At 47.9% G+C, this 14,251-nt stretch overlaps 1 protein-coding gene across 2 annotated transcripts; it reads left to right on the top strand.

Annotated features, from left to right (window-relative positions):
• The first annotated feature begins 1,401 nt into the window (after positions 1-1,401).
• Positions 1,402-7,934, top strand: psmd8 (proteasome 26S subunit, non-ATPase 8). 2 transcript variants are annotated; one of them, XM_038985417.1, is made up of 7 exons: positions 1,402-1,549; positions 1,705-1,777; positions 3,672-3,774; positions 3,909-4,074; positions 4,308-4,408; positions 4,526-4,637; positions 7,060-7,934. In XM_038985417.1, the coding sequence occupies exons 1-7, from the start codon at positions 1,439-1,441 to the stop codon at positions 7,195-7,197; spliced, it is 804 nt and encodes a 267-aa protein (XP_038841345.1). In that variant the 5' UTR covers positions 1,402-1,438; the 3' UTR covers positions 7,198-7,934. The 2 variants fall into 2 exon arrangements, with proteins under 2 accessions (XP_038841345.1, XP_038841346.1); XM_038985418.1 differs by lacking the exon at positions 7,060-7,934 and adding an exon at positions 4,959-5,006.
• Positions 7,935-14,251: the final 6,317 nt, after the last annotated feature.

The following is a 14,251-nucleotide window of genomic DNA, read 5'->3' as shown; positions in this document are numbered from 1 at the left end:
GAGCCCTGCAAAATGACCTCCAGCAGGCCACAAATGTGCATGTGTCTGCTCAAACGGTCAGAAACAGACTCCATGAGGGTGGTATGAGGGCCCGACGTCCACAGGTGGGGGTTGTGCTTACAGCCCAACACCGTGCAGGACGTTGGCATTTGCCAGAGAACACCAAGATTGGCAAATTCGCCACTGGCGCCCTGTGCTCTTCACAGATGAAAGCAGGTTCACACTGAGCACATGAGCACATGTGACAGAGTCTGGAGACGCCGTGGAGAACGTTCTGCTGCCTGCAACATCCTTCAGCATGACCGGTTTGGCGGTGGGTCAGTCATGGTGTGGGGTGGCATTTCTTTGTGGAGCCGCACAGCCCTCCATGTGCTCGCCAGAGGTAGCCTGACTGCCATTCGGTACCGAGATGAGATCCTCAGAGCCCTTGTGAGACCATATGCTGACACATGCACATTTGTGGCCTGCTGGAGGTCATTTTGCAGGGCTCTGGCAGTGCTCCCCCTTGCACAAAGGCGGAGGTAGCGGTCCTGCTGCTGGGTTGTTGCCCTCCTACGGCCTCCTCCACGTCTCCTGATGTACTGGCCTGTCTCTTGGTAGCGCCTCCATGCTGTGGACACTACGCTGACAGACACAGCAAACCTTCTTGCCACAGCTCGCATTGATGTGCCATCCTGGATGAGCTGCACTACCTGAGCCACTTGTGTGGGTTGTAGACTCCGTCTCATGCTACCACTAGAGTGAAAGCACCGCCAGCATTCAAAAGTGACCAAAACATCAGCCAGGAAGCATAGGAACTGAGAAGTGGTCTGTGGTCACCACCTGCAGAATCACTCCTTTATTGGGGGTGTCTTGCTAATTGCCTATAATTTCCACCTTTCGTCTATTCCATTTGCACAACAGCATGTGAAATTTATTGTCAATCAGTGTTGCTTCCTAAGTGGACAGTTTGATTTCACAGAAGTGTGATTGACTTGGAGTTAAATTGTGTTGTTTAAGTGTTCCCTTTATTTTTTTGAGCAGTGTATATCCGATAATTCCCTAAGACTAAAAACTAGCAAAACAGAGCAGCGAATTTAACAGACGTTTTTATTCGGGATAATGTGTATCCAAGTCTAAGGTGTTTCGGGGGTCAACAAATTACATTTATGCTTTCATCTGGACATCTTCATTGTATTTTGAAAACAATCAGAAATAAACAGCACAACGCTGAAGTGTCAATTTATGACTTAGCAACGGCTATGTGAGAATGTGTCGATCTCGGGAATATTCAGACAAGAAAATAAACATGTTCGGAAATGTATTTCCATTGTTGGAGTGGTCACTTGACTATCTTGTCAATATAATAGATACTCTTCGGCAACAGCAACAGCGCTGTTTTACGACAGTTGCGTACTGTATTCCGAGCGTCCGGTGTCGTACATTTTGCAGAATCACCATGGCGTCTGTATTGAAAGAGACCGCGGGGCTATATGAAACATTGAAAACGGAATGGAACAAGAAAAATCCAAATCTGAACAAATGTGGAGAAATTTTGAGCAAGCTCAAGGTAAAGACTATTACAATATTTAGTTTCTTCACCCTCGAACCTAAATTATACGGTATTTTGTCAATTAGCTAGTATTGCTAGCTAACGTTAGCTAAGCTAACGTAACCAACTGTTTTACAAAGATATCAACCGTCCGTTGCTATTTCTTTCTACAGATCTCGTTATTGGAGTTAAACTTCTTACCAACGACTGGAACTAAGCTCACCAAACAGCAGCTTATTTTAGCTCGTAAGTTACTAGTCATCACAACAAAATGCTAACTGGCCAACGTTCCTACAATGCGGTGCCTTTTCTGGCCCCAGGAAATATAACTTCTTATTTAGTGTCAAATGTGGATTTTTAAAAGCTTTTAAATATAAGGTCAGGACCTTTACCTTCATGTTGTTAGTCTGTAAATGTTAAAATATGTTTAGAGGTTAAAATCCTGTTCAAGTGTTCACCAATATGCTAGTTCCGTCATGTTCACTCAGAGTTATTGCCAATTTAGGCTCAACATTTACAACCCTGTTAGGTTCCTCCCTGTTAGGATTATGCACGTAACAAATTGGAAAATGCACCCAAAAAATGTTGTAAGTGCCTGAGCTTGACCAAAATGCTGATGTGGAAGTCAAACATGTCCCTTTTCTGATATATATATTCATTCAAAAGTTGAAGTCCGAATGGCACCTTAGTTGGAATGACCCAGCTAACTCATAGCTTCTTCTCTCAGTCAGACCTGTAACAGTGCATTTACACACAACACGATGGGGGCGAGGAAACAACGGAGCCCCGTTTATTTTCAATTGAGGGAATTGGAGGGACCTTTGGACAATGCGAGGGAGGGAAAAGCCGAAGATTATGGATACACTAACAAGATGTCTCTCGGCCCTAAGAGTGGGAGTCGTTGTCCACAAAGCGGCACCCGTCTATCCATTCTTTGGATTGGTGGATACATCTTATTATTGTAAATCCTTTTCTGAATATTCGATGTGGGTTGTTGACGTCAACCGCCTGTATTGAAAGGAGAGATACTACTGACCTCGTGCTCTGAATATGCGTAGCTATCTGGAGAAAACTCTTATACAAAGTATGTTTTTTCTCCAAGTGGCTGGGACGTCACGTGTCCTATTTATATCAGAACACTCATAACAACTTAAATATGATGAAACTTCTATTAGATCAAATAAACATCACGCAGCAAGTAAGCCATCATTTTTTTTGTAGGCAAAATTTGACACATTGACCTTATACAAAAATGCCTTGCTTGGTGGGTGAAACAATGAAAATACACCACCTGCTGGAAGGAGACCGTTTTTCTGCTGACTTGGGCGCCTCTCTTCTTCTCTGGGAAAGATTAACCGTATGCAAATACTCTGTGATATTGCTACGTTATTGACCAATCAAAGCTCAATAGAGCTTCCAGACCCTACTGTCTGTTTAATACCTGGCACTACCTAGCCTGCTTGCTAGCACCCACATGAGAGTGAAGTTGGAGTGGCCATCTGAATTATCATGTTACTTGGAAATGCACTAAAGTTAGATATTGATCTCCCGTCGCCAAAGGTGACATTCCGTACCCCGAAACATATTTACCAGCCCTCTGGTTGATCTATTTCCCAGAAACTTTTCTCATCACAAATCTGGAATGCCTTACCAGTTGTTTCGGGCTATACAACGTGTGAAAATAATGTTTATATCCAACTTTTCCAGAGTTGACTGAATTCACATCATATTTCCCTAAAGGTGCACTGCCATCTTGGATCAGGCACTACTCTCTCATGGCAACCACAGGGACTAGGGAGTGAGCATCAGAAAATTGATGGTAAACATTTTATTTTGACCATAGTTCACACATTCTATAGCCTGAAACGGGTCAACCAGAGAGCTGGTAAATATGTTTTCCGGGTACGTGATGTCGTCGTCGTCAGCGACGGGAACTGTACAGGTCTCCCGGGGCGAAGAGGCTGCCTCATATCTTTTGTTGTTGACATGTCTTCCTACGTGCTTGTCAATAGGACGGACTTTCTGGAGTCATTGCTCAGAATCAGCAGAATAATTTCAGTGTGTGATAACTTAAGATATCAGGGTTTGATCATATATCAACTGGATGACAACAGTGGCTAACAGATTTGTTGTTTCTCAGGTGATGTTCTGGAGATCGGGGCTCTGTGGGCTATCCTGAAGAAGGACATCCCTTCCTTTGAGAGATACATGGCCCAGCTCAAATGTTACTACTTTGATTACAAGTAAATGTCACTTATTTGTTTGTTTTCATGTTCAAAATAATAACGTAATCTTTCTCTATATATTCCCAGAGCATCTTAACCTATGCTTGTTCAATCAACTAGATCAGTGTCTCTCACTTTCTCCCTCCGTCCAGGGATGAGTTGCCAGAGTCGGCCTACATGCACCAGCTGCTGGGTCTGAACCTCCTCTTTCTGCTGTCCCAGAACCGTGTGTCAGAGTTCCACACAGAGCTGGAGAGGCTGACTGCTAAAGACATCCAGACCAATGTCTACATCCGCCACCCTGTCTCCTTAGAGCAGGTAACTGCTGCTGCTTCAGGACCCCATTATCTCCCCAAGAAGAGTCATATTCTGGCCTTCATTGACTTAGTTAAATATCTTCAGCGGGAATTCAAATTTTCACCTTGCAGATGTGGCTTCTTCATTTGTTCTTTTCTCATTTGTTCTTTGCTTATCTTTGTGGAGCCATGTAACTTCCATGTGTAGAACTGGCTTGTAGAATGTCTGTTTTGAACTGTTTAACTTCCTGTCAGTACCTGATGGAGGGAAGTTACAACAAGGTGTTTCTGGCCAAAGGAAACATCCCTGCTGAGAGCTACACCTTCTTCATAGACATTCTGCTAGACACCATCCGGTAAGTAACCGCATGACATTGGATGAATTAATATTTTGCCTGGAAACGATAAGATGCTTGGATTGGAGTCATCTTGGTGGTCCGACAATGACAATGTGTGTTCCTTCTCTGTTTCAGTGATGAGATTGCTGGGTGCATAGAAAAGGCTTATAAACAGATTCAGTTCAACGAAGCTACCAGAGTACTTTTCTTCTCCTCCCCAAACAACATGACAGAGTATGCCAACAAGGTTAGTTCATGTCTGTTTTACTCTGTTCTGTACCCTACTGAACACTAACCTTGGTCCAAGATCTGTTTGTGCTTGACAAAGGACCATAGGAGTTAGCTTTTCCAGCATAAACAGATCTGGGACCAGGCTAACTGAACATGCCCCTGGATTTGAGAGAATGGGCGATCCTTAGAACTTGAGTTTAGTCCCATCTCGTCATATTAAAGTTGTCTGTGTTACAGCGGGGCTGAACCCAGAGCCTCTCGTCATATTAAAGTTGTCTGTGTCACAGCGGGGCTGGAGCCAGAGCCTCTCGTCATATTAAAGTTGTCTGTGTTACAGCGGGGCTGGACCCAGAGCCTCTCGTCATATTAAAGTTGTCTGTGTTACAGCGGGGCTGGACCCAGAGCCTCTCGTCATATTAAAGTTGTCTGTGTCACAGCGGGCCTGAACCCAGAGCCTCTCGTCATATTAAAGTTGTCTGTGTTACAGCGGGCCTGAACCCAGAGCCTCTCGTCATATTAAAGTTGTCTGTGTTACAGCGGGGCTGGACCCAGAGCCTCTCGTCATATTAAAGTTGTCTGTGTTACAGCGGGGCTGGACCCAGAGCCTCTCGTCATATTAAAGTTGTCTGTGTTACATCGGGGCTGAACCCAGAGCCTCTCGTCATATTAAAGTTGTCTGTGTTGCAGCGGGCCTGAACCCAGAGCCTCTCGTCATATTAAAGTTGTCTGTGTTACAGAGGGGCTGGAGCCAGAGCCTCTCGTCATATTAAAGTTGTCTGTGTTACAGCGGGGCTGAACCCAGAGCCTCTCGTCATATTAAAGTTGTCTGTGTTACAGCGGGGCTGAACCCAGAGCCTCTCGTCATATTAAAGTTGTCTGTGTCACAGCGGGGCTGAACCCAGAGCCTCTCGTCATATTAAAGTTGTCTGTGTCACAGCGGGGCTGAACCCAGAGCCTCTCGTCATATTAAAGTTGTCTGTGTTACAGCGGGGCTGAACCCAGAGCCTCTCGTCATATTAAAGTTGTCTGTGTTACAGCGGGGCTGGAGCCAGAGCCTCTCGTCATATTAAAGTTGTCTGTGTTACAGCGGGGCTGAACCCAGAGCCTCTCGTCATATTAAAGTTGTCTGTGTTACAGCGGGGCTGAACCCAGAGCCTCTCGTCATATTAAAGTTGTCTGTGTCACAGCGGGGCTGAACCCAGAGCCTCTCGTCATATTAAAGTTGTCTGTGTCACAGCGGGGCTGGACCCAGAGCCTCTCGTCATATTAAAGTTGTCTGTGTTACAGCGGGGCTGGACCCAGAGCCTCTCGTCATATTAAAGCTGTCTGTGTTGCAGAGGGGCCTGGACCCAGAGCCTCTCGTCATATTAAAGTTGTCTGTGTCACAGCGGGGCTGAACCCAGAGCCTCTCGTCATATTAAAGTTGTCTGTGTTACAGCGGGGCTGAACCCAGAGCCTCTCGTCATATTAAAGTTGTCTGTGTCACAGCGGGGCTGAACCCAGAGCCTCTCGTCATATTAAAGTTGTCTGTGTTACAGCGGGGCTGAACCCAGAGCCTCTCGTCATATTAAAGTTGTCTGTGTTACAGCGGGGCTGGACCCAGAGCCTCTCGTCATATTAAAGTTGTCTGTGTTACAGCGGGGCTGAACCCAGAGCCTCTCGTCATATTAAAGTTGTCTGTGTTACAGCGGGGCTGAACCCAGAGCCTCTCGTCATATTAAAGTTGTCTGTGTTACAGCGGGGCTGAACCCAGAGCCTCTCGTCATATTAAAGTTGTCTGTGTTACAGCGGGGCTGAACCCAGAGCCTCTCGTCATATTAAAGTTGTCTGTGTTACAGCGGGGCTGAACCCAGAGCCTCTCGTCATATTAAAGTTGTCTGTGTTACAGCGGGGCTGAACCCAGAGCCTCTCGTCATATTAAAGTTGTCTGTGTTACAGCGGGGCTGAACCCAGAGCCTCTCGTCATATTAAAGTTGTCTGTGTTACAGCGGGGCTGGACCCAGAGCCTCTCGTCATATTAAAGTTGTCTGTGTTACAGCGGGGCTGAACCCAGAGCCTCTCGTCATATTAAAGTTGTCTGTGTTACAGCGGGGCTGAACCCAGAGCCTCTCGTCATATTAAAGTTGTCTGTGTTACAGCGGGGCTGAACCCAGAGCCTCTCGTCATATTAAAGTTGTCTGTGTTACAGCGGGGCTGAACCCAGAGCCTCTCGTCATATTAAAGTTGTCTGTGTTACAGCGGGGCTGGAGCCAGAGCCTCTCGTCATATTAAAGTTGTCTGTGTTACAGCGGGGCTGGAGCCAGAGCCTCTCGTCATATTAAAGTTGTCTGTGTTACAGCGGGGCTGAACCCAGAGCCTCTCGTCATATTAAAGTTGTCTGTGTTACAGCGGGGCTGAACCCAGAGCCTCTCGTCATATTAAAGTTGTCTGTGTTACAGCGGGGCTGGACCCAGAGCCCAGATGACTACTACTCGTTCAGCAGCCAACAGCAGAGGACAGAGGAAGTCAACATCCCCTCCACCGAGCTGGCTACGCAGGTCATCGAATATGCACGGCAGCTGGAGATGATTGTGTAGAGAGGGCGCCGGACTACAGAAGCTAGCTATATATTCATGACACAGACACATGCATACATACAGTCCTCAAATGTTGACAGATTGTCAGACTGGTAGATTTTCCAACACTTTGTCATTCTGTACCACTCAACCTGCTTCTCACGGCTCCGATAAAGAGACGAGGCGTGTGTTTTTTACATCCTAGTCTGACAGTGTGTTTACGCATCGCAGTAATGTACTGAAATAAAGTCATCACTTCACAACTAAGGCCAGTCTGTTCAGTGGCTCCTGACAGCTTTGTCCACCTTTTAGGAATTACCCCGAGTTTAAAGATTGACGTGTTGGCACATTCTAATGTCCCAAGTTTCCATTTACCCTGACTGCTTTGAGGAACGTTTTGGAGGGTGTATGTCTAGGGAATAGGGTGTAATTTGCCATTTTCCTCTCAAGTCCATTTACTAATTCATAGTGTGCTGAAGCACAGTGGCCAATATAGTGGTGGTCTTCCACGTTTCTCTAAATGGTTGACGTCCTGCATTACACCTGCTATTGGCTTCTCCTTGTCCTCTGAGGTATCATCTTAAAACTCTGGGGTTTTCAATGCCCTGGCCACTGACAGAGAGAATTGCTGTAAAAGTATATGTTTAATGTCTTGCTCCACCTCCTCAATGGTTTGTAATCTAATTGATCTGGAAAATACAAAATGTTTGTTTCTAAAAGATTATCAACATTTTAAAATAAAATCTTTTTTTTTCTGACTCGTGGTCTACTTTATAATTTGCAGTGTAATTTAACAGGTGACTTAACATGACTACTGTACTACTCTGTATAAATATTTCCTCCAGTATTTGTGAATGAACGTGTGTTGTCACTAGCGAGTCTCTCTTCTCTCTCTCAGCGCTAGGGAGGCGGCTAGGGTTGCCGTGGTGACCCAGGGAGGCTCACACAGGTAGTTCCTGCTCACGTTCAACCTGATGGGAGAGAGAGATGAGGAAGAGAGGTTGTCTTTCTCCAATTGGGGGGGGGCGACTAGAAATGATCAAGCTAGTATAGGAATGGAATAGGATATTTTCTTTCCTCTGTGACTTGCTGCCATAGCTTGACACATATCAATAGTGTTATATCACGCTACACTCACAAGGGGAATGAGATATCAAATGATGGAGCCAAAGCTGTGTAGTTTGGTAGGTAGCTAGGCTAGGTTGAAGTGTGTTAGTGTGACTCACCACTTGGTGACGTTGGATGGCAGCGCTGCGTTAGTGGCACGGTGTTGGCAGCGGGCCTGGCGCGAGCAGGACCTATCCACCGTGAACGGGTGCCAGCAGCCTGATGGGCGAGGAGGGCACTTGGGAGACAGAGGAGAGGCTGATGGGATATCCTCAATTGTCTCCTCTTTCTTGGCATCCTTTGTCTTCACCTGTTCTTCCCTCCTGGACTGAGCCACTGCTCGTGTCTGTTTCTTCCTGGACTGGGCGGGAGGAGCCTTGGCTGGGGTGTCTGGAGGGGGTTTTGAGTCTGAGGCTTGGGGTAGCTGGGTAGTGGGTACGGCAGCAGCAGTAGTAGTAGTAGTTTTAGGTGTGAAAGGGTTGATGCCACTGTACCACTCCTCAAAGGCTGTGTCTACCTCTGTAGGATCATCTACCTCCCTCACCGTCACCTTACCGCCAAGTGTTGTAGACATGCTGAACTTGGAGAAGTCTACCACGCCTCTGCCGTCAGGATAATGGAACTCATTAGCATACTTCTGAGACCTGTCCATCAGCTGCGTTGCCTCGGCAACCATGGGCTCTGTAAAGGAGGGCAACTGGGTATTAGATACGTACCAGTTAGTGTAGTGTGTCCTGGTGACTCCGGGTGCTTCCCTGATGCCCTCCTGCTGCTGCTGTGGACTCTTGCCCTCTGTAGAGGGTTTGACCTCTGGCTGTTTCTTGCCTTCTGTAGAGGGTTTGACCTCTGGCTGTTTCTTGCCTTCTGTAGAGGGTTTGACCTCTGGCTGTTTCTTGCCTTCTGTAGAGGGTTTGACCTCTGGCTGTTTCTTGCCTTCTGTAGAGGGTTTGACCTCTGGCTGTTTCTTGCCCCCTGTAGAGGGTTTGACCTCTGGCTGTTTCTTGCCCCCTGTAGATGGTTTGACCTCTGGCTGTTTCTTGCCCCCTGTAGAGGGTTTGACTTCTGGCTGTTTCTTGCCCTCTGTAGTGGGTTTGACCTCTGGCTGTCTCTTGCCCCCTATAGAGGGTTTGACCTCTGGCTGTCTCTTGCCTTCTGTAGTGGGTTTGACCTCTGGCTGTCTCTTGCCCCCTATAGAGGGTTTGACCTCTGGCTGTCTCTTGCCTTCTGTAGTGGGTTTGACCTCTGTAGAGGGTTTGACCTCTGGCTGTTTCTTGCCCTCTGTAGTGGGTCTGGCTTCTGGCTGTCCTCTTGAGGGCTTCTGTCCCTGCTTGGTGGTGATAGGACCTCGATATTGGCTTAGGGTTGGTGTTGGTGTGAGGGGTCGTGTGGAAGATGGAGCTGGTCCTGGTGTGAGGGGTCGTGGTGGGGGTTGAACTGGAGCTCGATGTGAAGCTCTGAGTGGCTCAGTAGAGAGGTGGTTCTCTCTGCCTCCGTCTGCTGGCTGAGCCCTGGACCCGTCCTCTCTGCTGCCCTCTGCTGGCTGAGCCCTGGACCTGTCCTCTCTGCTGCCCTCTGCTGGCTGAGCCCTGGACCCGTCCTCTCTGCTGCCCTCTGCTGGCTGAGCCCTGGACCTGTCCTCTCTACTGTCCTCTGCTGGCTGAGCCCTGGACCTGTCCTCTGCTGGCTGAGCCCTGGACCTGTCCTCTCTACTGTCCTCTGCTGGCTGAGCCCTGGACCTGTCCTCTCTGCTGTCCTCTGCTGGCTGAGCCCTGGACCTGTCCTCTGCTGGCTGAGCCCTGGACCCGTCCTCTGCTGGCTGGGCCCTGGACCTGTCCTCTCTCATCTGCTTCAGCCTCAGTCTGGCAGCCTGGGCACGTCCGCTCACAGAGTTGGGAGAGAAAGTGAGCCGGCTGCTGGTTCCTATTCCAGCTGGTTTACTGGTGACGCTCGTGGTGCAACTGGTCGAGGTGCTACCAGCGCCCTGAGCCTCAGGGGCTGCTTTAGTCTGAGGTTGGGCTTTAGTCTGAGGTTGGGCTTTAGTCTGAGGTTGGGCTTTAGTCTGTTTTTCTTTCTGGGTTTGTGCTGAAGGTGTTGTAGTCCCAAGAGAAAAGGAGAAGTTGTTTGGGACAGGTGAGGCAGCATTTGGGACAGGTGGTTTGTCTGGTTTGCTAGCAGGCTCTGGGTTGTTCTGTGGCTGGCATGCTGGTTGTATTGTCTGGGCAGTAGTGTTAAAGTTATAGTCTGATTTGGAGGTCTTGGCTTTCTGGGCCTTGGCCTCTCTGTGAGCAGGCTTGACTTTAGGCGTGGAAGTTTTGACAGCCTCGACGAAGGGGACTCCGTTCAGAGCTGCCCTGACTGCAGCCTGCCTCAGTGGGCTGGGAGGGGGAGGCAGACTCTCCTGCTTCTTCACATACTCCATCCTGAGGAGGGAGAGGATTGGGGAACATGACAACCTGACTGACGCCTATAAACAAACGACACCAAAAAGGCACTTATTGTAGTAGTAAAAAATATGTATTAAAACCACTTAACAGTGTTCTAAAGTACTTAAGTAAAAATACTTTAAAGTACTACTTTTGTGGGCTATCTATAATTTACTATTTATATTTTTTGACTACTTTTACTTCACTACATTCCTAAAGAAAATTATGTACTTTTTACTCCATACATTTTCCTTGACACCCAAAAGTACTCGTTACATTTTTAATTCTTAGCAGGACAGGAAAATTGTCAAATTCCTGGACTTATCAAGAGAACATCCCTGGTCATCCCTACTGCCTCTGATCTGGCGGACTCACTAAACAGAGAACATCCCTGGTCATCCCTACTGCCTCTGATCTGGAGGACTCACTAAACAGAGAACATCCCTGGTCATCTCTACTGCCTCTGATCTGGAGGACTCACTAAACAGAGAACATCCCATGTCATCTCTACTGTCTCTGATCTGGAGGACTCACTAAACAGAGAACATCCCTGGTCATCCCTCCTGCCTCTGATCTGGAGGACTCACTAAACAGAGAACATCCCTGGTCATCCCTACTGCCTCTGATCTGGAGGACTCACTAAACAGAGAACATCCCTGCTCATCCCTACTGCCTCTGATCTGGAGGACTCACTAAACAGAGAACATCCCTGGTCATCCCTACTGCCTCTGATCTGGAGGACTCACTAAACAGAGAACATCCCTGGTCATCCCTACTGCCTCTGATCTGGAGGACTCACTAAACAGAGAACATCCCTGCTCATCCCTACTGGCTCTGATCTGGCGGACTCACTAAACAGAGAACATCCCTGGTCCTCCCTACTGCCTCTGATCTGGAGGACTCACTAAACAGAGAACATCCCTGGTCCTCCCTACTGCCTCTGATCTGGAGGACTCACTAAACACAAATGCTTCATTCGTAAATTATGTCTGAGTGTGCCCCTGGCTATCTGTAAATGTAAGAAAAAGAAAATTGTGCCATCTGTTTGGCTTAATATAAGGAATTTGAAATGATTTCTACTTTTACTTTTGATACTTAAGTATATTTAAAACCAAATACTTTTAGACTTTTACTCAAGTAGTATTTTACTGGGTGACTTTCACTTTTACTTGAGTCATTTTCTATGAAGGTATCTTTACTTTTGACAGATGGGTTCTTTTTACACCTGATTTTTTATGCCCATCTTCAGTCTCGTGGTCAAATCACATAATGTACTAGGAATCTAAAACACAACCAAAAAGACAGACAGATGGAGGGACAGACATATGGAGGGTCAGACAGACAGATAGACAGAGGGACAGACAGATGGAGGGTCAGACAGACAGAGGGACAGACAGATGGAGGGTCAGACAGACAGACAGACAGACAGACAGACAGACAGACAGACAGACAGACAGACAGACAGACAGACAGACAGACAGACAGACAGACAGACAGACAGACAGAGGGTCAGACAGATGGAGGGTCAGACAGACAGATGGAGGGACAGACAGACAGAGGGATCAGACAGAGGGACAGACAGACAGAGGGACAGACAGATATTCAGAGAGACAGACGGAGGGACAGACAGACAGATATTCAGAGAGACAGACGGAGGGACAGACAGACAGACAGATATTCAGAGAGACAGACGGAGGGACAGACAGACAGATATTAAGATAGACAGAGGGACAGACAGACAGACAGACAGATATTCAGAAAGACAGACAGAGGGACAGACAGATAGACAGAGGAACACCTATGTGAGAATGCTATTCATTGATTACAGCTCAGCGTTCAACACCATAGTACCCTCAAAGCTCATCACTAAGCTAAGGATCCTGGGACTAAACACCTCCCTCTGCAACTGGATCCTGGACTTCCTGACGGGCCGCCCCCAGGTGATAAGGGTAGGCAACAACACGTCTGCCAAGCTGATCCTGAACAGGGAGGCCCAAGGGGTGCGTGCTCAGTCCCCTCCTGTACTCCTTGTAGACCCACGACTGCGTGGCCAAACCTGACTCCAACAACATCATTAAGTAGGCTTGATTACCAACAACGACGAGACAGCCTACAGGGAGGAGGTGAGGGCCCCCGGAGTGTGGTGTCAGGAAAATAACCTCACACTCAACGTCAACAACACAAAGGAGATGATGGTGGACTTCAGGAAACAACAGAGGGAACACGCCCCTAACCACATCGAAGGGACAGCAGTGGAGAAGGTGGAACGTTTTAAGTTCCTGGGCGTACACATCACAGACAAACTGAATTGGTCCACCCATACAGACAGCAGGGTGAAGAAGGCACAGCAGCGCCTCTTCAACCTCAGGAGGATGAAGAAATTTGGCTTGTCACCGAAAACACTCAAACTTTTACAGATGCACAATCGAGAGCATCCTGTCGGGCTGTATCACCGCCTGGTACGGCAACTGCTCCGCCCACAACCGTAAGGTTCTCCAGAGGGTAGTGAGGTCTGCACAACGCATCACCGGGGGCAAACTACCTGCCCTCCAGGACACCTACACCACCTGATGTCACAGGAAGGCCAAAAAGATCACCAAGGACAACAACCACCCGAGCCACTGCCTGTTCACCCCGCTTTCATCCAGAAGGCGAGGTCAGTACAGGTGCATCACTGCCTGTTCACCCCGCTACCATCCAGAAGGCGAGGTCAGTACAGGTGCATCAAAGCAGGGACCGAGAGACTGAAAAACAGCTTCTATCTCAAGGCCATCAGACTGTTAAACAGCCATCACTAACATCGAGTGGCTGCTGCCAACATACTGACTCAACTCCAGCCACTTTAATAATGAATAATTGGATGTAATAAATGTGTATACGGTAGTAGTTGTGGAATTGTTCGATTACTTGTTAGATATTACTGCACGGTCGGAACTAGAAGCACAAGCATTTCGCTACACTCGCATTATCATCTGCTAACCATGTGTATGTGACCAATACAATTTGATTTGATTTGAAGTTTGCTGACGACATAACAGTGGTAGGCCTGATCACTGACAACGATGAGACAGCCAATAGGGAGGAGGTCAGAGACCTGGCCGTGTGGTGCCAGGACAACAACCTCTCCCTCAACGTGAGCAAGACAAAGGAGATGATCGCGGACTACAGGAAAAGGAGGGCCGAACACACCCCATTCTGATCGACGGGGCTGTAATGGAGCGGGTTGAGAGTTTCAAGTTCCTTGGTGTCCACATCATCAACAAAGCATCATGGTCCAAACACACCAAGACAGTCGTGAAGAGGGCACGACAACGCCTATTCCCCCTCAGGAGACTGAAAATATTTGGCATGGGTCCCCCGATCCCCAATAAGTTCCACAGCTGCACCAACGAGAGCATCCTGGTTGCATCACCGCCTGGTATGGCAACTGCTCGGCATCCGACCGTAAGGCGCTACAGAGGGTAATGCGTACGGCCCAGTACATCACTGGGGCCAAGCTTCCTGCCATCCAGGACCTCTATACCAGGCGGTGTCAGAGGAAGGCC

Source organism: Salvelinus namaycush, unplaced genomic scaffold (genome assembly GCF_016432855.1).
Source record: "Salvelinus namaycush isolate Seneca unplaced genomic scaffold, SaNama_1.0 Scaffold331, whole genome shotgun sequence".
In the NCBI taxonomy this organism is placed as follows: Eukaryota; Metazoa; Chordata; class Actinopteri; order Salmoniformes; family Salmonidae; genus Salvelinus; species Salvelinus namaycush.
The sequence above is the reverse complement of the archived record's forward strand: the minus strand, read 5'-3'. Positions and strand labels throughout refer to the sequence as shown.